This window comes from Bos grunniens, chromosome 12 (genome assembly GCF_055505025.1).
Source record: "Bos grunniens cultivar Pamir isolate PY7600 chromosome 12, Bosgru_T2T1.0, whole genome shotgun sequence".
In the NCBI taxonomy this organism is placed as follows: domain Eukaryota; kingdom Metazoa; phylum Chordata; class Mammalia; order Artiodactyla; family Bovidae; genus Bos; species Bos grunniens.
The window spans coordinates 30,154,082-30,181,754 of record NC_141176.1 but is presented as its reverse complement, the minus strand read 5'-3'; the positions used below and the strand labels follow the sequence as shown (position 1 = coordinate 30,181,754).

Genomic DNA, 27,673 nt, shown 5'->3' with positions numbered 1-27,673 from the left:
TGTGTCTGACTCTTTGCTACTCCATGGACTGTAGCCCACCACACTCCTCTGTCCATGGAATTCTCCAGGCAAGAATACTGGAGTGGGCTTTACATCTGTGTCTCTTTTGCTGTCATCGTTACCATCTTTCTAAATTCCATATATATGTGTTAATATACTGTATTGGTGTTTTTCTTTCTGACTTACTTCATTCTGTATAATAGGCTCCAGTTTCATCCATATCATTAGAACTGATTCAAATGCATTCTTTTTAATAGCTGAATAATATCCCATTGTGTATATGTACCACAGCTTTCTTATCCATTCATCTGCCGATGGACATCTAGATTGCTTCCATGTCCGGCTATTGTAAACAGTGCTGCAATGAACATTGGGATGCACGTGTCTCTTTCAATTCTGGTTTCCTCGGTGTGTATGCCCAGCAGTGGGATTGCTGGGTCGTATGGCAGTTCTATTTCCAGTTTTGTAAGAAATCTTCACACTGTTTTCCATAGTGGCTGTACTAGTTTGCATTCCCACCAACAGTGTAAGAAGTTTTCTTTTTTCCACACCCTCTGCAGCATTTATTGTTTGTAGACTTTTTGATAGCAGCCATTCTGACCAGCGTGAAATGGTACCTCATTGTGGTTTTGATTTGCATTTCTCTGATAATGAGTGATGTTGAGCATCTTTTCATGTGTTTGTTAGCCATCTGTATGTCTTCTTTGGAGAAATGTCTGTTTAGTTCTTTGGCCCTGGACTCTGTTTGAGAAGACAAGGATGGGATGATTTGAGAGAATAGCATTGAAACATGTATATTATCATATGTCAAATAGATCGCCAGTCCAGGTTTGATGCATGAGACAGGGTGCTCAGGGCTGGTGCACTGGGATGACCCTGACAGATGGGATGGGGAAGGAGGAGGGAGAGGAGTTCAGGATGGGGAACACATGTACACCCATGGCTGATTCATGTCAACGTATGGCAAAAACCACTACAATATTATAAAGTAATTAGCCTCCAATTAAAATAAATAAATAAAATAAAGAATACTGGAGTGGGTTGCCATGCCCTTCTCCAGGAGATCTTTGTGACTCAGGGATCAAACCCAGGTCTTCTGAATTGCAGGCTGATTCTTTACCACTTGAGCCACCAGGGAAACCCCAGTCTACATGCTGGCAACCCTTCCAATGGATATCCTCTGTCCAGACCTCTCTCCTCTGAGCTCCATGTTGGACATCTAACTGCCCACCTGACAGCTCTACATGTCTCAGAAGCATCTCCAACATATGAGTATAAAACTGAACTTTTCATTTTCTCTCAAACCAGTCCTTCCCCAGGTTGTTCCATCTTAGTAAGCAGCACTTCTACCTGCCGTGTGTCTCAGAACAGATGTCCAGGAGTGAGGCTTGACTCTTACCCTCCCTAACTGCCTATCACAACCGTGCTTCTTTTATTCAACAGGGCATCTAGCACTTCACTACCGCAGTAGGTGTCCAGCCCACAATAGGTGCTCCACAAATGTTTTATGAAAATGATTGAGCGTGCTTGTGTGTACATTCCTAGACTGAAGAGTGGAAATGTAGAAGTTTATAAAGAGCCTGAGGGTAATAACAACCCAAGCTGTAAGATCAAAGATAAAAGTGTTCATTTAGGGACAGATTGAAAGGAACATTGACAGTGCTTTCTGAGAGTTATCAAGACACTCTTTTTCTCTAATTCAGACACAAGCCCACTGATCTTTTGGCAAGACTTCCACAAGCACTAAAAGAGTAGAGATGAAACCTTCCAATTTACTTGGAGCTTCTCCCATGTGCACTGGTCTCCTCATGACTCCTGATAACAATGTCATTGTTGATGGCACAATGCACGATGAGAGACCAAAGTGAATTAAAATTGTGATGCATGATGTGCATTTTCTCCCTAAAGGCTTGTGATCAGTGACAGCTGAAACAGAGAGTGAGGGATGTTGTTCTTTTCTTTTCCTACATTAGTGACACTGATGGCCATGATGTTGAAAGGATGGAAGATTGTAACAGTCAGCTACTGCTGCGTAACAAGCACTTACAAAATCTTGGTGGCAGTGAGGATTTATTTCCCAGACATTTGCAGCTTGGCTGAAGTGGCTCCTCTGGGCTGGGTATGGCTGGGGTAGGGCTTCAAGCCTTCAATCTGGCTGCATTTGATGGTGGAGGGGTGACTGTTCCACATGTATTCTTTCTGCATCCCAGCTGAAGTGGCAGCAGCTACTCAAGGGAAATTCTCCTCACACTGATGACCGAAAACACAGAAGGGTAAGTGAAAACTCTTGAAGCTTCTTAAAGCAAACGTTCAAATCTGGCACACTGCCACTTTGCTAATTAGTCAACACAAGGTATAAGAGTCAAGGGCAGCACACAGTGCTTTTTGTGGGATGATCTACAGAGCTACAGGGCAAAAAGCGTGGCTACTTGGAGGAGAGGCGTATTGGAACAATACTTTAATCTGCCTGAGTATATACTACACTTCAAAGAAAACAGAAGAGAAAGCTTGGGTTCAACGTGAATTGATCAAGTCCAGGGTGGGGTTGCATCTCCCTCTGCTCCTGTCTGCTTTTCAGTGTACTTCAAACTATCCCTTATGGCCCCTCTGAAAGGGACTACCCACTATTAGCTCCGTCCCTTCCAAATCCATTCCACCTTTTAATCTCTTCAGTAACAGCCAGACTACTTCCCGGGACGGTGCCCTGGATGTTGATTTCATAGGATGGTTGTTATGAGAAGCATTTCATTTCACATCTGCTGACACAATTTGCTGTCTCTCTAAAATTAAAAAAAGGGGAGGGGGGGGAGAAAGAGACTCATACTCTGATGGCTGTAAAGGATAATGAGTAATTTATTCAGAGCTATATACAAATCAGACGACTGTCTTCCAGACAGAATCAATAATATAATTTTAAGCCCACACGCATTTATAAATGCGAACGCGCCAGTGCAGCTGGGTTGCCATGGGCAACTGGGGCATGCCAGCTCGTGATCTGAAACAGGCCCATGTCTCCGAGCCTGGGAAGCACATTCTGCAGACAGACTCCAGGGGAGCAGAGGATGTTAGTGTTGGCTCTGATCTGGCCGCCCCACAAATGCACTCCTGTGACAGTTTGGATTTGTTCTCGTCTGAGCTGCGCAGTTTTAAAAAACTTCTATTTGCACAGGACCTCTTCGGTATCCTTCTGTGTCTGTGTTCAAGCAGGCTGGAGGATGGAGCAGGGAGAGTATGACAGAACTAGAGGAACAAGAAACTTCACCCGTATCTACTGTCAGCAAAGGGGGTATCCAGGTCAGAGTCTGGGAGCAAGCTGGTTGGTCAACTGGAAAGTGAATCCAGTGGGTTAGTCTTCCCCAAAAGAGGGCCTGACCACTTGTTGATGTATGTTGGTTGGGGGAAAAAAAGCAAGAAACAGGAAGGCATCAAGAGGAAAGAGAAGGTGGCTTGGGCAAATATAAGCACTGGGAGTGGGGTGATGGGTGGGTAGGTCCCGTTAAAAGGGCTAGGGGGAGGGGCGGGCACACGGGAAGGACCCATGGTGATTTTACTTAAATATGGCAATAGAAAGTGAAAGTCACTCAGTCATGTCCGACTCTTTGTGACCCCATGGACTATATATACAGTCCCTGGAATTCTCAAGGTCAGAATACTGGAGTGGGTAGCTGTTCCCTTCTCCAGGGGATCTTCCCAAACCAGGGATTGAACCCAGATCTTCCGCATTGCAGGTGGATTCTTTACCATCTGAGCCACCAGGGAAGCCCAAATATGGCAACATAAAACCTAAATTCATTGTCAAAGCAGCCTTAGTCAGCCTGGGCTGCCGTAGCAAAATACCATCAACTGGCCAGCTTCAACAACAAACATTCATTTTTCACAGTTGTGGAGACTGGAAGCTCAAGTATGGTAGGTCCTGGCTGAGGGTTCTCTTCCTGGTCCATGGACAGCTGACTTCTCGTCTCCTCACACTGTGAAAAGACCTAAGTTTACACGCCTGCCACAGTGGGGAAGTGCCTCAGGCATGAACAGTGTGAGCTGAAACTCTTAGATGAGACTAGCACCGGATGTTCCTGGGCTGTGGAGAGACCTGGAAGCCTCAGGGCTTGTGTGAATTGGAGTGGGAACCCACCAGCAGAGACCTTTTGCTTATCCTTTTTTTGGTGAGAACATTTAAGTTATTCTCTCTGAGCAAATTTCAGTTACATTAATTACAATACAGTGTCAACAACTGAAATCACCAGGTTTTCCATTAGATCCTCAGATCTTATTCACCTTATGATGAAAAGTTCACACCCTTTGACCAACATCTTGTCTGTTTTCTCACCCCCAGCCCCTGGTAACCACCACCACTCTGCTCTCCATTTCTATGAGTTTGACTTTTGTTTTTAGATTCTACATGAAATTGACACCATGCAGTATTTATCTTTCTCAGTAAGGCTTATTTCACTTAGCATGATGCTCTCCGGTTTCATTATTCATGTAGTTACAAATGACAAGATTTCATTCTTTTTTAAGGCTGAATAATATTCTATTAAAAAGATATATAATATCTATGTGTGTACATAAATATGTTATATATATATATATATAATGTTTTCTTTATCCATTCATCCATCAACACTTAGATTGTTTCCATACCTTGGCTATGGTGACCATGCTGCTGTCAACTAGGATCTCTTTGAGACAACGATTTATTTCCTTTGGATATATATATTCCAGAAGTGGAATTGCTGGTTCACTCTATTTTTCATTTTTTGGGGAACCGTTATACTATTTTCCATAGTGGCTACACCAGTTTACACTCCCACCAAGAGAACACAAGGGTTCCCTTTTCTCCACATACTTGCCAGCACTTGTTATCTCTTGTCTTTTTGATAATAGACATCCTAACAGATGTGAGATGAGGAGAGTCTTCAAAGCGCAGCAGAGAAATCATAAAAAGACTGACTACCTCACTTTACCAACACAAAAATTAAAGTCACAGAAGTTAAATGATTTGTCCAAGGTCAGAAAACCAGAGAGCGGCAGGTGTGGGGCAGTGGGGAGCCACTGGGCTTCAAGCAAAGGGACGGGGTGAGAACAGAAGGCTGCAGGAAAGTGGATCTGGAATCCAGAAGGGTCAGGGATGAGAGCAGGCAAAGTCAGGGAGATCCAGACATCAGCTGGGTTGGGGTCATGATAACAGAGAGTAACAGGAGCACAGATTGACTTGGTGACTCGGGATGGAGAGGGAGAAAGAGGAAAATAATGACTGAGCTTCTGAGTTCGAACAGTTTGTCAAATGGTGCTTGTTTCCAGGAAAGTGGAGTAGAATCATAAAGGACTCAGGCTCTGAGGCTGGTTCAGGGTGGGGTCATTCCGAGGAAACCAAGCAGGAGCCGTGTATGGCAGGCTGGAACCAGAGACAGGAGGAGAGATTCTGCAGCCAGTGAGGGCTGCCCTGGGTCTTTAGAAACAGAGACTCTCACCTCCGCCTCCCAAACCTTACTGGGTGAGAATGGAGGTCTGGCTCCAGAGTTTGCCCCTTGCTTGGATCGCCTTCCTTCTTAAATCCTCTGGCCTTATCTTTCCTGTTATCGGCCCCAAGCTCGGATCCCTTGTTAAGCTGTGTGCACAATCTCCTCTGAACATGGGCTGTGCACATGGGCTTCAGTGACACTGAAGCCCATTCACATTTCTGTATGAGAACAAGGCGCCCTCCACCCAGGTCTTCCCTGGGCCCCTCACCCTCAGTGACCCCTGTGGTGACCTCATTTGACAGTGGCCCCTGCAGTGATGTGTCCAGACCTCTTCTGTACCCTTGACCTCCATTTTTTTTTTAATTTAAATTTATTTAATTGGAAGCTAATTACATTACAATATTGTATTGGTTTTGCCATACATCAACATGAATCCGCCACGGGTGTATACATGTTCCGCATCCTGAGCCCACTTCCCACCTCCCACCTCCCTCCCCATACCATCCCTCTGGGTCATTCCAGTGCACCAGTCCCAAGCATCCTGTATCCTGCATCAAACCTGGACTGGCAATTCGTTTCTTATATGATATTATACATGTTTCAATACCATTCTCCCAAATCATCCCACCCTCTCCCTCTCCCACAGAGTCCGAAAGACTGTTCTGTACATCTGTGTCTCTTTTGCTGTCTCGCATACAGGGTTATCATTACCATCTTTCTAAATTCAATATATATGTGTTAGTATATCCATTTCTAATTGCTGGTTGGACCTCTCTCCCTGGATATCTTAACAGGAGCTACAATTCAATATGCCCCCAGTGGAATGATTTATCTTAAATTGCGGGTCATTTTTCCTTTCTGTTTTCCTGATAGCCTCTTCCCATTCTTGTCATCCAGAATCCTGGTCCCATCTCCCCCCAGCCTCCAGAGTCATGGAAGTCTGTTACCAACCCCCCTCCACAACTCCATTCCCACTGCTGTCTTGGTTCAGGCCTCAGCAGTTCTCTTCAAGACTCCTGCAAACTGTCCCCATCCCTCCCAATCTCTCTCCTTCATGCTGCAGAGAGAATGGTTCTTCTTCAAAGGCTTGTTGAGATGGCTTTTTGTTTCCTTGAAGATGAAATCCAGCCTCCTAAACATGACATACACTACATACACAGGGGTCAGGAGCTGACACCCATTGTTTTATTTGCTCTGTCTTTTCCTGGAAGCCACTGTCCCTCTAGTCTGCCAAGAAAACTAATACTTATCTTTTTGGTGACTTCTCCTTTGAGAAGCACCTCCCTACCCTGACTAGCCACAGTCAAGTGCTTCCTCTCTGTTTAATGCCAGGGCTCCAATAGACTTGACACTTATCAGAGTATTAAAATTATTGGCTCCCCTGTCAGCCCCCTGTTTTGTGTTAATGATCCCAACATCTAGCTCAATGTCTGGTATAGGTCATGCACTTAACAAGAGTAGATCAAAGTGAGAGAAGGATGAAGAAATGAAACAGTGTTTCATACCACCATGCCACCATTCGTTGTCCAGCTGTTCAGTCGTTAAGCTGTGTCCAGCTCTTTGCGATTCAAAGACAATTTGTTCTTTCAATTTGGCTTTTTGGAAGAAGCAGAAATCCCCTCAAGGTGAGTCAAGCCAAGGGGCTTTGTGGTGGGGACACATATGCAATGACTGGGAATCTCATGGAAATCTTAGAAGGGGAAGCTGTCTCTAAACTGGGCCTTCATGAAGCAGAGTCGGGAGTGGCTTGGACTCAGAGGAGTCCTTGGGAGCCAAGGAGCAAGAGCTCAAAAGCTCTACTCTGGAGCCTCCCTGCTCATATACCTCGGCTCACTCCACTTGTCTGCACTTTTGTCTGTCCTGCCTCTATTTTCTGAACATTTTCCCCATCATTTCCTGAATGCTTTTCAAAAGTCCTATTTAAACACTGAGAGAGAGACTCACACTGACCAGCTTATCCTTTCAACAGTCCTTAGGTTGATGGACATCTTTTACTCTTCATCTAATCAGCTGCGTGCAAGAGTGTCAAGGGTATTTGATCAGCGTTTTGTAGGATAGAACGAGGCAGGATCAGCCTTAATAACAACAACAATAATAGCTAACCTGTCTGGAGTACCTACTGTGTGCCTTACACAGCTCTAAATACTTGGCATACATTATAACATTTACTTTACTTTTTACCCTATGAGGTGGGCACAACTTTTTCAGTTGGGGAAATTAAATATTATAAGTCGTGGAGCTGTTTCTCTATGCTCCACCACCCCGAGAAAGGTTGTGTCTGCAATGCTTCCATATCCTAACCTCGTCTATCCTCTTCAGCCCCTCATCCTGCAGAGATTTATGCTCTCATTTTAGTTATCCAAAGAGCTTTGTTTAAATGTTCCATGGTCCAAACAAAACCATCCCTACTCTTTGTCCCCTCCCCCACTCACCCAAATCCTGCCCCACTCACTTCACCCCCAGGTCCCTGCCCTTCTCTTCACCTGACCCCAGAAAGTCTCATTTGTTGGGTAAGGCCTGCCGTTATTAGAGGGGTCTTTCCTCCAGAACAGGTTTTATGTTCTTCTGGTCACAATAGAATAAAATTTCAAGGCATTAAGAGTGAGAGACTCTTCAAAGGGTTTCACAGTCTCTGAAGACTCAATTCCTACATGCAGCTTCCAGGATGCCAAAAGGGGGCCCTCTTAATCATCCAGTAATCCTAAACCCTGATGAGGACCCATGGTCTTCCCCAGAGCCTACATCTGGGCCTCTGAGAGGATAGCCAGTCTACCTTTTTGTTCCTTTTCCCAGAGCCCAAATACAAGCCCAATTAATTGAAGTTTAGTTCAGTTCAGCTCAGTCGCTCAGTTGTGTTCAACTGTCTGTGACCCCAGGGATTGCAGCAAGCCAGGCCTCCCTGTCCATCACCAACTCCCAGAGTTTATTCAAACTCATGTCCATTGAGCCAGTGATGCCATCCAACCATCTCATCCTCTGTCTTCCCCTTCTTCTCCCACCTTCAATCTTTTCCAGCACCAGGGTCTTTTCAAATGAGTCAGTTCCTCACATCAGGTGGCCAAAGTATTGGAGTTTCAACTTCAACATCAGTCCTTCCAATGAACATTCAGGATTGATTTCCTTTAGGATGGACTAGTTGGATCTCCTTCTAGTCCAAGAGACTCTCAAGAGTCTTCTCCAACCCCATAGTTCAAAAGCATCAATTCTTCAGTGCTCAGCTTTATAGTCCAACTCTCACATCCATACATGACTACTGGAAAAACCATAGCTTTGACTAGATGGACTTGTTGGCAAAGAAATACCTCTGCTTTGTAAAAAGCTGTCTAGGTTGGTCATAACTTTTCTTCCAAGGAGCAAATGTCTTTTAATGTCATGGCTGCAGTCACCATCTGCAATGATTTTGGAACCCCCCCAAAATAAAGTCTGTCACTGTTTCCACTGTTTCCCCATCTATTTGCTATGAATTGTTTGGACTGGATGCCATGATCTTAGTTTTCTGAATGTTGAGTTTTAAGCCAACTTTTCCACTCTCCTCTTTCACTTTCATCAAGAGGCTCTTTAGTTCTTCTTCACTTTCTGCCATAAGGGTGGAGTCATCTGCGTATCTGAGGTTATTGATACTTCTCCCAGAAATCTTGACTCTATCTTGAGATTACAAACTTCTTCTGCCTTATTTGGCAACCAAAGAGATGAGTTTCTCCCTAACCTCTATATTAAAAAAAAAAATCCAATAAACAAGATCTTTAAATCAAGGAAATTTAAGCAAGAGTCTAGAAAGTGCTACTCCCAGTGCTACTCTACAAATACAGAAGGGAAAAGTAGTTTTTTTTTTTTTTTTTTAATTTCAAATCTGTTATTGCTTTTGTTTCCCTAAGATGGAAACATGGAAAAAGCAGCCATCCCAGGCATCTTTGGGGCTTTCCTGAGCAGCCCCAAAACAGTGTTGTCAAATTAATAGCAATTAGAATCATTGCTTAAACAACTTGTCATTTATATCTAATTACCATGCGCTACAATAAAAATTATGACAGATTCATTTTGTTGTAAGCTTTATTTAATTACAATCATTAACTTCCATGTTTTTGTCTTAGGTTACTGTTTACTTGTTATATATATTGCCTGTTCAGAACTGAAAACATTTAAGAAACTAGTAGCTCTAGGGCTGTATTGGGATCTCTCTCTCTCTTTCTTAAAGTAGAGTGGTAAAGGCTTGCTGCTTCTGTCTTGGTCAATTTGTAACAGAGTCCTGTGGGATGCAGCCCTTAGCATGCAGCAATTGCTGTTGGCCAATACTCTGCATTAGTGGCCCTGCTCAACCATTGGTTGGTGCCACAGTGGCCCCTCCCACGAGAGACCAACTGTCAGACAGCAACCATTAGTGGCCCTGCTCAGTCACTGGTCAGTACCACAGTGGGCCCCTCCCACAAGCAACTGTCAGTGAACAACCATTAGTGGCCTGTTCAGTCAACTGTAGGCAAAGCGGTTGTCCTCAGGCGGAGTGAGATTAGAGATGGATCCTGGCTTCTCCTGAGGCTCACCCTGCCTAGGGCAGGTGGGGAACAGGGTGGCCCAGGAAACAGGCCGAAGGTGGTGTTCTGCAGGGCTCCAGAGTCCTCACCAAGGCCACCCACTGGCCTGGCCCAGGCCCTGAGGTGGCAGTGAACCTGTCCCCCATCCCCGCCTCTGCCCCCTCATGGAAACCACTGTCTGCATAGACTGCGGTCTGTGGGATTGACCCCTGCCTCTGGGCAGCCTGAGGAGCCTGTGAGAGGGCTGTGTCCCAGGTGTCTCCCTCCTTCATGGACGCCGTTTGGTCAGGGTCTGGGGACGTGGCCCTGAGGGAGCCGCCAGCTGAGATCTGCCTCCTCTCAAGCCAGGACGAGACCTCAGAGAATGAAAGTCGTGCCTGTCATGCCTGAGGGCCTGGTCGTTTCTCCTCAGAACCAGGAATAACATTTGTTTTAGTGCAGATTTACAGGAACATCATTACCTGACCAAGACTTGACCTCAGGAAAGGCTCCATGACACCAAGGAGTTTAGATACCTCATCATGTCCCTCCCTCCCCCTTCCTAGAAAAGGGCTCTGCTGAGAGCTTTTGGGAAATCTGGGGTTTAGGAGCTGAGCCACCTGTCTCCTTGGGGGCCCTACACAATTTAAATCTTCTCTGCACCAAAAGCAGACATTTCAGTATCTTTTGGCCCCCTGGGCCATGGGGCACAGAGACTTGTGTTTCAGTAACACATGAAGGCAGAGACCCTGCCTCCACCCTCTAGTCCTTTCCCCACTCTGGGTCCTCCTCTAAGAATGTGGCTTCTCAAAAGGGAAGGAGACCCAGGGTGACCGGGCAGCACGGGTGGAGTGGGACCCAGTCTCCTGACCAGACTCGGACTGACGGGCCTGTGTCTGGGGATGGGATCAGACCAGCATCCTGACCGAAGCCGCCATCCTGGGGGAGCCAGTCACACTTTGGGCTCAGACCTGCCTCACAGAACCTCGGCCTTCAGGGGAACAGGGCCTGCAGAATGCAGATGCCCCGTCCTGGTTGCTACGGGCCTGGCTCACTGTGCAGAGGATGCGCAGCTACTCGGTGGGAACTGAGGACCCAGCCCAGTGGAGGATGCCGCCTCCCCACGCGGATCTGGAGGGGAGCCTGCAGGCGGAAAAGGTGAGGGAGGGGCGAGCGGATGGCCTTGGTAGGCCAGGCGGGCTGTGGGGCAAGGCTGGGGACAGGGCTGGAATCCCCTAGGGCCCGTGGCCAGTGACCCTGTTTAAAGTTGGGGTCCATATGGGGGATGCTGTGGCTTCCTCCCACGGAATACCCATCCGGACCTGCCCCCTGTTCACTGGGCCTTAGCTGGCCCTTGGGGCGGGCACACACCTCAGGGAGCTTCACTATAACCGGTTGGGGTCAGCCTCTCCATGTCTCTTGCCCTGCCCTTTCAGTGTCTATCAACGTTTTCCTTCTTAGGTCCAATTCCTTTCCAGTCTCATTCTTTGCCTTCCATGGTCACAATTGCCTCCCCGGATTCATACTAATATGTTAAGAGTATGAATAAATTCCATTTAATCCATTTCATTTGAGTTTAATTTGGCAAATATTTATGGAGCAATAGCACATACCCAGCCCTAGAGAAAAACTCCAATTTAAACAAAATACAGCCCCTCAAGACTTTACACACCCAGCACGGTTTTTCCTCAAAGGAAAAATGAGATTTTTTAAATTTTAATAATAATTTATTTATGTTAATGTTCTCTGGAAATCTAACAAGCACAGGAAATCAATGATTTCATGATTACTGTTGTTTAGGATGAGGCTAAAGAAGGTAGTATATACAAGTCTATTCAAAGAAAAATATTAAATAAAAGAAATGACAAGAATCTGTGCAGGTGATGCACTCATGACTAATTGTTAGGAAACAGAAGCTCAATAATAGAGAAAGATGTGTATCCAAAGGTATGTACCCCATCCAAAGGGAGGGGAAAATTACTTATGGCTTTGGGGATAAGGAAGGCGTCAAGGAGGAAGTGTCATATGAGATGGGCCTTCAAGGATCTCTCAGAGTTTTTCTAAGATTATATGAAGTGGAGGCCACCCCACAAAGAGGAAACTGCACAGTAAGCCACACAAGTGATTAAAGTAAACAGGGTGTGAGGAGCAGGAATGGGATGAATGCTGGACAGTGAGGTTGGAAATAGATGATGAGGAGTTAAAAATTAGGGACTTCCCTGGCAATCCAGTTGTCAAGACTTTGAACTCTCACTGCCAAGGACCTGAGTTCAATACCTGGTTGGGGAACTAAGATCCCCTAAGCTGGGTGTTGGGGAAAAAAATCAGTTTTGTTCTTTTTGCTGTTGTGACCTATGTAGGTAATATATCAAAAGAAGCTTTCCTCAGAGTGTGGATCATCATAGTGAGGGCAAGAGTAGTTGATGGGTTAGGAGGCTGATTTGTTGGAATATGGCTGGCATCTGAAACAACGACAGATAGTAATATCAGAGAGCATCTTCTGAATAAGCACAATTCGTGCATTGTGAAACTTTTGTTACCTAAGTGTACACTGAGTCATGATGTCAAATGGATCAGAAAAGTCTGAAACGAGCTGACCCCGTGTGATTAGACTTCCCCATGTGATGTCACCTGTAGTGCAGGAGACACAGGAGACTTAGGCTCGATCCTTGGGTCAGGAAGATCTCCCAGAGGAGGAAAATGGCAACCACTCCAGTATTCTTGCCTGAAAAACCCCGTGGACAGAGGAGCCTGATGGGTTATGAGTCCAAAGGGTGACAAAGAGTCGGACATGACTGAGCGACTAAGCATGCAGGCTTGAGAAGACCTTCAGCTTGTGAGGACCTTCACTAGGGTCGGACATGACTGAGCGACTAAGCATGCAGGCTTGAGAAGACTCAGCTTGTGAGGACCTTCACGAACAGTCTGTTTCTGGTCACCTCTCAAGTCTGCTCAGCCACGAAGGTTCCACTCTCACCTTCACTTTGCCCCACCAAACCCTTTCTCAGTCTTCCAGGCTTCTGTGAGGAAGTCTCAGGCGTTGTCAGAGGTTGTGGGACATTTCCTGGTTAAGGGTGAGTTTTTCACTGACTGCAGCCAGCTGGGTTGATGCTCCTTTGCTGACTGGAATAGCCAGCTTGGAGCCTGCAGTGACCCAGGCCATACTACTTGTGGCCAGGCAGCTGCCTCTGAGGCCTGAGGCTCCCTGTCGCTGTCTGGGAATAGTGACAGGTTCTGGAGCTCCTGGCAGGAAGTCTGTGTGGGCTGGTGCAGAGTCCAGGCTATGCAGGAGCATGTGGGATGCTGCCACTTCAAAGTAAGAGGCATGGCTTCAATGACACATATTTAAATGAGTTGTGGGAAAACAGGCACCCAGCAGCTATTTTTAATTTGTGTTAAAACTAAAAGAACCAGAGCTGCTCATAGAGTACTGGCTTTGGATACAGGAGATGAAGACTTTTTCAGCTCTACCATGGAATTCCTTGGTGAACTGTCTTCTCCCATCCTCAGCTTCCCCACAGTAAGGATAACGGGTGACTGTTGGGGTTCCAAGACCTTTCCGGCTCCGTCCTTCTCTGTCTCTTTCTCCATCGCCTTGTTCTTGGTACAGCTTTGTTGCTTGTTCTTATGTTCTCACCTCTCCCTCCAATGCTCGTGGCCAACAGAGCAAATCCATCCTGACTTTTCCTGCTGAGAGCCTCAGAATCCTTCTCAACACAGTACTCGACCACTGCAGCTGATCTGCTCTGTGAGCACGTGCAAGGTCAGCTTTGCCACTCTGGTTTGCTAAGGCTGGCAGAAGCATTTCTCCTCTCTCTATTTTTTAACCACTAAGAGGTCATAGAATCTACCCAAGCAGCTGGAAAAGCAGTGAGGTATTCATTTTAGATTAATTTACAGAAGCAAACTGGGAAATGCTTGGGCTGCTCCTTGCAACAAATTTGGATCTCTTAAAAGCTTGTATAAGCTGTAGAATATCCCCGTGGTAGGAAGTCTTTAATACTCACTGAAGGAAGGAGGAGGTTTGACTCTTCAAATGGCACCATACTTTTAGCCTTATAACGTATAATACCTCCAAGTAAAGTAAAAGTAACTCCAAGTAAAGAGGAATTCGAAGTTCATTTTTACAGGACCAGCCACTTGGGTTGAAACAATTCACTCTGGTTTTTAGACTCTGTGGAGAAGAGACATGAGTGACGGTGGCCATTAGAGGTCTGGAAGTCCACGCCCCTCCCGTCTACCCATCTGCCCGTGTTCTCTTGGGAGCTGGCCAGGGACCCCGGGCAGAGGGGGGGCAACAGAAAAGAAAGCCAGTACCAGGCCCTGGTGCCAGCGTTTGCTCTGAAAGTTAATCGACCTCCCTGTGCCTTAGCTTCCTGATCTGTAAAATGCGGACTATACTAGTATCTCCCTCGCAGAGTTGTTATGAGGATGAATGGAAAGCATGCATGTAAAGTACCCAGCAACTGGCACGTAATAAGCTCAACGAAGGTTAGATGTTAGTGGCAGTGCTGCCTAAGGCTACATTAATTGAAGTGGAAGCCACTTTCTAATCTTCCTGCTCCTTTTTGTAATTGTTCAGTTGTTCAGCCGTGTCCGACTCTTTGCAACCCCATGGACGGCAGCAAGCCAGGCTTCCCTGTCCCCCACTGTCTCCTGGAGTTTGCTCTAACTCTTGTCCACTGAGTGGAGTGATGCTGTCCAACCAACTCATCCTCTGTCACCTCCTTCTCCTCCTGCCCTCAATCTTTCCCAGCATCAGGGCCTGTTCCAGTGAGTCGGCTCTTCACATCAGGTGGCCAAAATATTGGCGCTCCAGCTTCATCAGTCCTTCCAATGAATATTCAGGGTGGATTTCCTGCTCCTTAAATGGCTAAAAAGACAGTCTTTTTTTTAAGCCTCGGTTTATTGTGGATTTTAAAGTTTCTGGCAGAATCACACAGGCCTTTTTTTTTAACTCTTCTTCCCGTGGTTATGATCTTGTGTTACACAAGAAAAAGGCTGCTTTCACAATGTAGGCTCCCTGGAGAATGCCCTGTAGCCCCACTGTTTCCTCTTCCTTAGGACCTTCTACCATGGGAGCCCCTAAATTTCAACCTGGAAAACTCCTCAAATCTTCTGCAATTACCATCTCCTTTAGAATCTTAAGACTACAGGATTGTAACTGTCTGTTTTCTGAAGCTATAGAGACAGCAACTCAAGGAACAGATTTTCAAAAGGATACTTTATTCGATTAATTAGTCAATTCCCTTGTCGTAGATGTGAAATTACCCCTAAACCATCCAGACTGAGGAGACTCTACAGTGAGAAGCAATGAGCTGCTGGGGTGGAACAGTAGAAGTGCTGATTTGCATTGCAAATAAGCAACCAGCAGGCAAACGAGTCCTTATGGGAAAGCCACTGTTATCATAAAAACTGCTTGCTTTGGGGAGACTGCAGCATAAGGACAAACAGAATCAGAGCTCCATGAATCCTCCCCAATACAGGATCTTAGAGAATTACCCAGGTAGCTCTCTCCGAAATTGCATATGGACACACCAAAATGCATTGCTGGGCAATAGATAATATGTTTAAAACGAGACTCCACAATTATGGACTGAGTTATTTATGGTTGTCACTATAACTATGATAGTTTGGAAATAAAATAGTCCGGCTTTTCTCTGTTTTTATTTGTAGGAAAACAAGTCATTCAAGCTTTTTAGTGATACAATGTGACTGGCTGTCGATGGCAGTTACAAATTTTCAAGCCCTGCCAAGCACAGGAGTACCCAGAAGGGACATATGTTTTCTCTGCTTTGTGTTCCAAATCTGCCTTAAAAACATGCAATTAAGTGAAGGCCTGATTTATATTTTCAAGGAAAAACACAATAATGGCTCTGTTTTGTAGCTGTATTTCTATTGCTGCCTTTTCAAAAGAAATTGGCTAATGATCACTGGGTCTTTGCTCTCAGTCATGACATATGAAAATTTGATGAGGTCTGTGAGATTTAAGAACTGACTTCTTAAATGCATTGGAAATTCAGTGAACATGGTTTGGTACTGCCACCCTGGAAAATCTTCTGAGGTTAGAGTGTTCAGTCACTTCCTTATTTTTGTGGACAGTGGAAGAAGGGAGGCAAGAAGCAGGTGTATTTGTAACCAGGAAGCAAAGATGGAATGGAATGACCAGGATAACAAAGAGCAAACCTTGGAAGGTACCAGAGTCTGTAGGTGTGTCAGGAGAGTAAGCAGGAGGCAGGGTGAGTAGGACATTTGGGGAGATGGAGGGATGGCTCTGGGGAGAAGTTATGAAGGGGGAAAGCAAGGCTTTTCAGTCACATTTTATACTTAATTGAAAATTGCTGTAAAACCTTTTATAAATTATATAGTCACCAGCTTTGATTTCACACCCTTCTTTACTATTACTAATGATGGCATTCACTTTATTTTCTCAGAAGGATTTCTAGTAAATTTAAGATGAGAAGATGAATTAGTCTCTCTCTGGATTGGACAGCCCCCTCCTGGGAAGGAGGCAATTTTTTGTTATTTGTTCCTTTTCAGTAATGGAGGCAGAAAAAGACGAAAGGCCAATTTCACATAATAAGGTGGTTAGTGGACAGATCATGATTATGGTATAGATTTCAGGAAATTTTGAAGCTAAGGAGAAAAATTATCCAGGAGCACTAGAAAGACAGAAGTTATGCAGTAAGGATAACAATAGCAATATGTTCTGATTGCTATGTACAAATCCAGAGCCACCACTTTCTAGGAATATGTTTTTAAGATTATAAATTTGAGAATAAGTGTCTTATGTAACACATAGACTCATAAAGTATATTGTATCTTAAATATAATTGTAAAGGCTTAGAGAATACAATATGAAATTTTTAAATAATATAATGTTTTTCCCATAATAGTCCAACCTTATGGGGAATAATTTTCAAATCTTTAAAAATTGTTTCACGCAAAAGACATATGTACCCCAGTGTTCATCACAGCACTATTTTCAATAGCTAGGACATGGAAGCAACCTAGATGTCTATCAACAGATGAATGTATAAATAAGCTGTGGTACATATATACAATGGAATATTACTCAGCCATAAAAAGGAACACATTCGAGTTAGTGCTAGTGAGGTAGATGAACCTAGAGCCTATTATGCAGAGTGAAGGAAGACAGAAAGAGAAAGACTAACATTGTATATTAATACATATATATGGGATCTGGAAAGATGGTACTGATGAATCTATCTGCAGGGCAGCAATGGAGATGCAGACATAGAAAACAGACTTGTGGACACAGGTAGGGAAGGAGAGGGTGGGATGAATTGAGAGAGTAGCATTGAAACATATACATGACCATATGTAAAATTACATCGCCAGTGGAGATTGCTGTATGACGCAGGGAGCTCATATCCAGTGCTCTGTAACAACCTAGATGGGTGAGATGCGGTGGGAGATGGGATGGGGGTTCAAGAGGGAGGGGATATAGGTATACCTATGGCTGATTCAAGTTGATATATGGCAGAAACCAAAGCAATATTGTAAAGCAATTATCCTCCAATTAAAGATAAACACATTTAAAATGTTTGGCCCTCTGGGAGTCCCATCTGAGGTGGAAGATTAGAAGTCACATGCTCTTAGAGGGCACTATCTTCTTGTTTGGTCTTGTGTATGAGCCTGGTACACTCACTGCTTTTGTGGATGCTGGAGAAGGCTTAGTCTAAGCAAGCGATGAATTAATTCAGGGTAGTATCTTTTATTGGGGAGGAGAAATAGCCCCTCAGTTTGATGGAATCATCCTTTTCATGTATTTGAATACTGTTAGGGTCTTTCTCCTGGTCAGTTTTTTTAAACATTACCTCTCAGGTTCTGGCCTTGCCAGAAGAGCCTTACAGGGAAATTTTAAGTGGAAACTATAGCTGGAGTGTTTTCCCATTCTAGCGCTAGGGTTTCCAATTTTGTTCCTCAGTGAAAGCAAGTTCAAAAGTAATTATTGAGTCATTTAAGACAGAATTTGGCAGGTGCTTCAATTTTACAAGATGGTGGGTCTCCCTGTAGCTTTGGTGTCAGCCTGAGTTTTAGGGTAAAGGCCACCACCCTGGAAACTTGAGGTGATCACAGAAATTTCAGAAGATGATCCTATCAAGGAAATGCTGATTTTCTGCTTTGCTATCTTCCTCTGGCCTCGTGAGACAGTGCAAGAACATCAGAGCTTAGTTTGGCTCTATCCACTATGACAATTTATTCATTCTTTATAAGCCAGAAGTTTAACCATTTTTATTTATAAAGGCCAAACTCTTTGTGAACCTATGGACTGTAGCCCACCAGCCTCCTCTCTCCATGGAATTCTCCAGGCAAAATATTGGAGTGGGTTTCCATTCCCTTCTCCAGAGGATCTTCCCAACCCAGGGATCAAACCCAGGTCTCCTGCATTGCAGGCAGCTTCTTTACTGTCTGAGCCACCAGGAAAACCCCAGGCAAACTGTTGAAATAATAGTTATAAGACTGGAGGGTGAGATAGAGGCATTCTCTGGGAGTCTGTTTATTGAACTAAGGATGGCCTACTTAAGGTTAATGAAATTCTCTAACACCAAGAGTACCAAGAGTCTCTGGCAATAGCTTCAGAGAATTTACCCCAGAAAAAGGGGTCAGTTCCCCCAGGGTCTCCTCCTGGTTCAGCCTAGATGAGATGGGCCGGGGAGCAGAGGATGTGACACAAGGCAGTTCTGATGTGCTAGACTCCTGAGAAGGAAAAGAGCATCTTTGGAATATGATCTGGCAAAATATTTTCAGTCTTTCTTTTCTGGTATTAGTCCAGTTCCTGATCTTTTCTCTCCCAAGTCAATGCCTGTCCTCTTCTTTCCTTCCACCACCTTGCCACCTCTTCCTTCCAGCCCATTTGGGCCAAGCCTGCCCCATAGCTAGGGGCTGGGGAATCAGCTGAATTGGAGTAGGGACTGGAACAATGAAAGTTGGAATAGCCTATGTGTTACTCACAGGCTCAGCTACCCATTGGCCTCCCATAGAGCGAGGAATCGTGGGTTTCCAGAAATTGCATTTTATGGGCATTCCTATTCGCATTATATGTTTTCAACTTATTTTCTTTTTGTTTTGGTGAGATAGAACATCAAGTGACTCCTGAAGAGCTACAGCACTTAAATGCACTGTTTCAGGTAGGAACTGAGTAGGTGAGCTTTCTGATTCTCTTTTTGATGGTTTATTTTTCAGTGAAAAGTACAATCCTTTTAATTCCTATAAAATAGCATCGAAGAATAAATTCTCTGTAATTGTCACTTCTTAATGGAATTAGAAACAAATTGTGAATGCATCAGAGAAGTGAAAAAAAGGGATAGCGTGTTCAAAATTGACAGAGTTCAAGGCAGGTCCAATTAGATGTTCCATTCTTTGGACTCTTGCTCCCAGACTAAACAAAATGCAACTTGTTCATAGCTAATTATTCTTTTTCCCTCCTAGGAGTATGAGAAGAGAGGAAGACAGCTGCTGGATATGGAAACTTTCAAATGCATAATGAAGCAGAGCATGAGGTCACAGAAGAAAGTAAATGGGTTTTATAAATGTTGGATCATTGAAACCACAGTTAAAACTTCAACTGTAGGAACCAATTAGGCTTGATGATCTATCTGCACAATCGCTCTCAGCTCTGAACTGTGATTTCTGCTACGATCCAGCTGACTTACTGAACAGTTTATATGGGAAAATATTTCTAAATTACTTAGTACGCTAGGCCAACAAGACACTTAGAGACTTTTCTGGAAAAGGAGAAAAAGGCTCTTACTAGATCACTGGTTCTTTGTATATATGTGCTCAGTTGCTTCAGTCGTTTGACTCCTTGTGACCCGATGGACTGTAACCCGCCACGCTCCTCTGTCAATGGGATTTTCTAGGCAGGAATACTGGAGTGGGTTGCCATTTCCTCCTCCAGGGGATCTTCCCAATCCAGGGATCAAACTTGAGTCTCCTGCATCTGCTGCATTGGTAGGCGGATTCTTTACCAATGAGCCATCAGGAATATGGGTTGTTCCCAAAGAGTTTGGGCATTTTTCCCACCCCCAAACTGCTGGAATTAGGATTTAAAATATTCTCTCTGCCATCTTAGTTGCCTGGTTTTGGGCCCAGAGTATGAAATCTTATTGAATATTTTGGTCTGTTCAGGCTATAAAAATGCCATAAAAAGAGTGGCTTATAAATGACAAGCCTTTATTTCTCACAGTTCTGGAGGCTGGAACAAGGTCAAGGTGCCCAAAGTCTCTGGAGGGTTCTCTTTAAGGTTGCAGACTTCTCATTGGATCCTCCCAGGGAAGAAGGGGCAAGGGAGCTCTCTGGGGTCTCTTGCATAAGATCCAATTCCTATTCTTGAGAGCTCCATGTTCATGCCCCAAGCATTAACCTCCCAAAGGTCCCACCTCCTAATACCATCTCACTGGGCATTAGGGTTTCAACATATGAACTGGAGTGGGACACAAACATTCAAACCATAGCAATGAATAGGCTATATTTATAAGATAAAATACAGGCTATATCAAGAGAGGCTGCTTACACTCTACTTTCTAAGGTTTCCTTGCGTCTTAAACTGTAAAAAAAAAAAAAATTCAAGGTAAAGTTCTACAGTCTTGCCCCTGGAGTTTGAACAAAACCCCACCATTGTCAAACTGTAAGTGGATGAGGTCCCCAACGCCCCTTCTACGTTACAAAGTGTCCAGTTTTGATGGCTACAGTAGAAGTTTAAGTGTGCTTAGAGTTTCATCCGCTGTGAAGTGATCATTAAATAGCACCTGCTGCTGCCGCTAAGTCGCTTCAGTCATGTCCGACTCTGTGTGACCCCATAGACGGCAGCCCACCAGGCTCCCCCGTCCCTGGGATTCTCCAGGCAAGAACACTGGAGTGGGTTGCCATTTCCTTCTCCAATGCATGAAAGTGAAAAGTGAAAGGGAAGTTGCTCAGTTGTGTCCGACCCTCAGCAACCCAATGGACTCCAGCCTTCCCGGCTCCTCCATCCATGGGATTTTCCAGGCAAGAGTACTGGAGTGGGGTGCCATTGCCTTCTCTGAATAGCACCTACCTTTTAAAAATTATCTACTCCATATGCATAATGTTAAACAAAAAACTTCTGCTGGATAGAGAGAGGAGTGTTTTTAATAGATTTTTATCAGGTGTTTTAGATATTAACACACTGTAAATGAACTATACTTCAATAATATAAATTTGAAAATAAATATATAAATTATCAGGTGTTTTAACAATGTCCCAGATCTTTTTAATCAAAGCAGTCTGATTACCTACATTTTTAGCATGCCTGCCAGCCTAGTCAGTCATCTCATTCTCTTCTCCTCTGATTCATCCACTAACTCAGTCACTCATTCTTTCAATAAGTATTTACCTGTGGCACACAGAGTCAGCCAAGACGTGGTCTCTGCCCTCAGGCAGGTCAGAGCTGGCCTAGAATTCAGTCTGGGTGCTGTGGGAACATCTAAAGCAAAGCAGGAAGCTTGGAAGTTCTCCTGGAGGAGATGAACCCCGGGCGGAGTTTTCAGGGGCCCGATGTGAAGGGTGAGTATTTCTGATATGGGTGGCATAGAGGAATGGTGGTCTCACACCAAGCCCTGTGGTTGCCTTGGGGAGCAGAGAAAGTGATGCTCTATTTTCCTATTTCTGTATCTTCCCATGTGCTGTTTCCTTATCTAGAATGCTTCCCTCCCATTTTTTGCCAGAGTAATAATCCTGTTTTCTGATTTTTCTTTATATTCCCAGAATTCAGGACCATGCCTGGCAAGTACAGGTGCCCAAATAAATGCTGCTGAATGAATGAATGACTTTAAGGCAATGTGGTCATCGTGGACTCAGTTGAGTATGTCCTAGCAGAAGGAGAAGGGGATAACAGAGGATGAGATGGTTGAATGGCATCACTGACTCAATGGACGTGAGTTTGAGCGAACTCTGGGTGATAGTGAAGGACAGGGAAGCCTGGAGTGCTGCAGCTCATGGGATCACAAAGAGTTGGACACGACTGAGCGCCTGAACAACAGCAATTTTCCTAGAAGTAGCTGCTGCTTCTTTTAAGCTGATATTGGTCTGCAGTTTCTTGTAACACAGAAGTTATCTTTTGCACTACATTGCTGACTCAGCGTAACCCCAATAGACAGCAAATGCCATGAAGCCAGGTAAGGTATCTTTCAGCTCTGAAGCCACCACATCCAGCACAAAGCTCGGCACACCACTGGTGCTCAACAAGCAAGCAATGTGAGGCGGCAGTGGTCCAGTGTCCCTCACAGAGCCGTGCTGAGAAGGCGGTTCCCCGGGCAGGGGCCGAGGCTCTTCATGTAAACACAGGCTCCCTGACTCAGCTGTGGCTGATGGAAGGAGCTGGGCGTCTCTGGGCAGAGTCACAATGCTGCAAGGCCAAGGGGTGGTCATGTGACAGCTGGTGCACTGCCTGAGGGCTCACTCCCACCATGGCCCTTGCCTGCTGGTGGTGGCCAGGCAGACGCATGCCTCTCCCGGACTGTTTTGTGGCGACGGGAAAACCGGGTGGGCAGCCTGAGCCCGGGCAGTGATTGCCCTCCTCCTGAGCTTTTTTGTTTTCACTTCCGTCTCTGGTCCTAGTCTCTCAGGAAGCCACCCCTCTGGGTGTTTTCATTCTAAAAGTATTTGTTACAAACTCTGTGCATGGTAAGAATACACAGAAGAACTGTACAAAAAAGATCTTCACAACCCAGATAATCACGATGGTGTGATCACTCACCTAGAGCCAGACATCCTGAAATGTGAAGGCCAGTGTGCCTTAGAAAGCATCACTACGAACAAAGCTAGTGGAGGTGATGGAATTCCAGTTGAGCTATTCCAAATCCTGAAAGATGCTGTGAAAGTGCTGCACTCAATGTGCCAGCAAATTTGGAAAACTCAGCAGAGGCCACAGGACTGGAAAAGGTCAGTTTTCATTCCAGTCCCAAAGAAAGGCAATGCCAAAGAATGCTCAAACTACCGCACAATTGCACTCATCTCACACGCTAGTAAAGTAATGCTCAAAATTCTCCAAGCCAGGCTTCAGCAATATGTGAACCGTGAACTTCCTGATGTTCAAGCTGGTTTTAGAAAAGGCAGAGGAACCAGAGATCAAATTGCCAACATCTGCTGGATCATGGAACAAGCAAGAGAGTTCCAGAAAAACATCTATTTCTGCTTTATTGACTATGCCAAAGCCTTTGACTGTGTGGATCACAATAAACTGTGGAAAATTCTGAAAGAGATGGGAATACCAGAACACCTGATCTGCCTCTTGAGAAATTTGTATGCAGGTCAGGAAGCAACAGTTAGAACTGAGCATGGAACAACAGACTGGTTCCAAATAGGAAAAGGAGTTTGTCAAGGCTGTATATTGTCACCCTGTTTATTTAACTTATATGCAGAGTACATCATGAGAAACGCTGGACTGGAAGAAACACAAACTGGAATCAAGATTGCCGGGAGAAATATCAATCACCTCAGATATGCAGATGACATCACCCTTATGGCAGAAAGTGAAGAGGAACTAAAAAGCCTCTTGATGAAAGTGAAAGAGGAGAGTGAAAAAGTTGGCTTAAAGCTCAACATTCAGAAGACGAAGATCATGGCATCTGGTCCCATCACTTCATGGGAAATAGATGGGGAAACAGTGGAAACAGTGGGTGACTTTATTTTTCTGGGCTCCAAAATCACTGCAGATGGTGACTGCAGCCATGAAATTAAAAGATGCTTCCTCCTTGGAAGGAAAGTTATGACCAACCTAGATAACATATTCAAAAGCAGAGACATTACTTTGCCAACAAAGGTTCATCTAGTCAAGGCTATGGTTTTTCCTGTGGTCATGTATGGATGTGAGAGTTGGACTATGAAGAAGGCTGAGTGCCGAAGAATTGATGCTTTTGAACTGTGGTGTTGGAGAAGACTCTTGAGAGTCCCTTGGACTGCAAGGAGATCCAACCAGTCCATTCTGAAGGAGATCAGCCCTGGGATTTCTTTGGAAGGAATGATGCTAAAGCTGAAACTTCAGTACTTTGGCCACCTCATGTGAAGAGTTGACTCATTGGAAAAGACTCTGATGCTGGGAGGGATTGGGGACAGGAGGAGAAGGTGACGACAGAGGATGAGATGGCTGGATGGCATCACCAACTCGATGGACGTGAGTCTGAGTGAACTCCGGGAGTTGGTGATGGACAGGGAGGCCTGGAGTGCTGCGATTCATGGGGTCGCAAAGAGTCGGACATGACTGAGCGACTGATCTGATCTGATCTGATCTGATGTGCATGGTATTGTCTTGTTGCCATGGTAATGTCTACACTGGAAGCCACACCCAGGAGTGCAGAGCTAGTCTCCTTGGGAGCATGACTTAGAGGGAACTGGGCTGCCCTTAGTAAACAGCCAGGGTCTCTCCTCATGACCCCTACACTGACACTGGGTATGGACTCACCATGGGGCGATGCCCTGGAGTCTTGGAGATCAGGCATCATCTCTTTTTCTCCATTTTAGTGTCATTACTGTGCAAAGGCAAACACCCCTGAGACTTGTAAGAGAAAAGCCAACATCTCACTCCCCAAAATAGACATAAAACCTAACCATCTCCAGTGAAGCTGCAATTATGGAATCCTGGGTTTTGAGAGGACTTGAAAGGTCACTTATATATAACCTCTTCAGTGCACAAATTCTCTTTTCTGTGAGCCAGGAGCCAGCATCTGCTTGAATACCTCAAGTTAAAGGCAACTTCAGCTAAAGGCAGCCCATTTCCTATTTCAAGGTTGGAGAGCTCTGACCTTAATTTTTTTCCCTTTATGAACTGCAAGCGGTCTGTCTTGACTTTCTACCCATTAGCCCAGTTTCTAATCTTTTGAACCACTCTATAAGAATACACAGAACTGTACAAAAAGATCTTCACAACCCAGATAATCACAATGATGTGATCACTCACCTAGAGCCAGACATCCTGGAATGTGAAGTCCAGTGGGCCTTAGAAAGCATCACTACAAACAAAGTTAGTGGAGGTGATGGAATTCCAGTTGAGCTATTCCAAATCCTGAAAGATGATGCTGTGAAAGTGCTGCACTCAATATGCCAGCAAATTTGGAAAACTCAGCAGTGGCCACAGGACTGGAAAAGGTCCGTTTTCATTCCAATCCCAAAGAAAGGCAATGCCAAAGAGTGCTCAAACTACTGCACAATTGCACTCATCTCACATGCTAGTAAAGTAATGCTCAAAATTCTCCAAGCCAGGCTTCAGCAATACATGAACTGTGAACTTCCAGATCCCTGACACACACGGAAAGTATTTAGAACAAGGACAGCCACAGAATAATTTTTCAACAAATACTATCATCATAATTATTAATGTTTCCCAATTTGTATCATATAATAATGAGGAGCTGAGACATCTGCCAGTGAAATTCTCTGCCATTGTGCATCAGTAGCCTCCTATTACTCTAGGATGAATTAAGTTCTAAAGTGGCAAGTTAAGTCACGTTCACCTCTATTCAGACCTTGGACCAATCCCCTAATCAAAGCAAATACCAGTGTTTTCACTGTCGTCTGATTTGAAAGGGAATAGTCAGGATTCCAGGGAAGAGAAGGAAAGACTGTAGTGAAATAGGGCTTTGGGGGAAGTGGAGAGAAAATGGAGATGTTCCTAGGCCTTTTGGGCTCTCCCACTCCTTCCCTGTGACCACTGGTCTGCTCTTCCCTACGTGCACTGCTGAGCTTTGAAATGAAGCCTATGTCCTGGTGTGTCAGAACTGTGCAGTCAGACTGACATGGACTCAAGTCTCAGGCAAGACACTTACTAGTTGCTTGATCTGTGCGTACGTGTTAGTCACTTAAGAAAGTGAAAGTGAAAGTCAGTGGTGTCAATGGTGTCAGTGGTGTCTGATTCTTTGCGACCCCATGGACTGTACAGTCCATGGAATTCTCCTGGCCAGAATACTGGATCGAGTTGCCATTTCCTTCTCCAGGGATCTTCCTGACCTGGGGATCGAATCCAGGCCTCCTGCACTGCAGGCAGATTCTTTACCATCTGAGCCCCCAGGGAAGCTCCTGTTTGATCTTAGGCAGATAGTTTAGTCTTTCTAGGTTTGAGTTTCCCATTTTGTAAAACGAGAGCGATAGTACTTATCTCATCCAGTTATGGCAAGAATGGAGATGAAGGTCCACTTTGAGTGAAACGATATGATCTCACTCACCACCACCATCATTATCATCTTTAGAGAGACTGGGCAGGGAAGTGAGCCCAGACACTCAGTAGCACACTTCTAGCCCCAGCCCAGCTAGTGCACCCCAGTCATTAGCCCCAAGTTTTTGGCAGCCAAGTTCATGCCAATGACCTACTTCATAATAATATTTACCTCATGTCCATGCCCTGATGATAAGGAGAATTTTTGAAAGCCAAAAAGGCAGCAGACATTTAATGAACATTCCCTTCTTCCCCAGGATGGCTTCTGCATGTATTTGCAGCTAGTATATTCAGAGCAGGCTGATGCTCGGGCTCGACAGCAAAAGGCTTCCTTCCAGCTGCCTGCTGTGCTGTAGGGGCTGTCATATGGGGGTCCCGTGCTGCACATTCTTGCTGCGCCTGATGACACCTTAATCATGATCAGAGAAGATGGAGCCATTTATTTCTGGTCCTTGCAGCTGAAGTTGAAAAGAAGAAAGTGGGTTTTTGTATGTGACTCTCATTTGATAAGGATGCTGAGTGCTCCAGTTTGATTTTATTTGCTATTTTAAACTGCTCCTTGAGTGGCATGATTACAGAAATTGTGTCCTTGAATATAATATATTCATGCTGGATTTTGCCAGTCTATGGGATGCAAATATGATCTGTATATGTAGGACAAGATAATTCTTCATTCCACTGCTAAAATCAGATGGAGTGATGAATTACACATGATTCCATCATGTAATTTATCATGTCTTAATGAATGACAAATGGAAAAGAATTTTCCGTTTTTCTCCCTGTTAATGGTTCTTTCAGTTTAGGTAGTTCTGAGAGAACTTACTGAATCACAGAATCAGAAATTCAGAAGGCAAGAAGCATTTGGGAAGTACACTTAGGAATAACAGTGAGCCATTACAGAATAGAGCCCTTGTCGCTGCTCAGGTTCTATGCTGCATGCTGGGGACAGACACCCATTTCCGCCCTCAGGAAACTTATCACCCACCTAGTAGTTACACAGCTAAACTATACCCCTCAGGCTGCCAAATAAACCCTCCCGAGAAGTGAAGTCGCTCAGTCATGTCTGACTCTTTGTGACCCTATGGGCTGTAGCCTACCAGGCTCCTCTGTCCGGGATTTTCCAGGCAAGAGTACTGGAATGGGTTGCCATTTCCTTCTCCAGAGGATCTTCCCGACCCAGGGATCGAGCCTGGATCTCCCGCATTCTAGGCAGATGCTTTACCGTCTGAGCCACCAGGGAAGGAGAGAATAAACTCAGTGCCTTGAGTCTGTGTAGCAAGTTCTCTAGAGAGGCAAACCTTGGTTTACTGCGTTCCACAGATACTGTATTTTTTATAAATTGAAGGTTTGTGGCAACCCTGTATTGAGCAAGTCTATCAAGGCCATTTCCCCAACAGTATTTGCTCACGTTGTGTCTCTGTATCCCATTTTGGTAATTCCTGCAATATTTCAAACTTTTTCATTATTATTATACCTGTTGAGGTGATCAATGATCAGGGATCTTTGATGTTACT

At 44.7% G+C, this 27,673-nt stretch overlaps 1 protein-coding gene across 1 annotated transcript in view; it reads left to right on the top strand.

The window, feature by feature from the left end:
• Positions 1–1,990: 1,990 nt before the first annotated feature.
• LOC147361586 (cilia- and flagella-associated protein 337-like) overlaps positions 1,991–27,673 on the top strand; it is a 122,657-nt gene continuing 96,974 nt past the window's right edge. Inside the window, 6 exon segments of the mRNA XM_086330782.1 lie at positions 1,991–2,062; positions 2,211–2,273; positions 10,880–11,125; positions 19,069–19,122; positions 19,424–19,507; positions 26,417–26,647. Of these exon segments, the coding sequence (XP_086186908.1) occupies positions 1,991–2,062; positions 2,211–2,273; positions 10,880–11,125; positions 19,069–19,122; positions 19,424–19,507; positions 26,417–26,647 (750 nt within the window).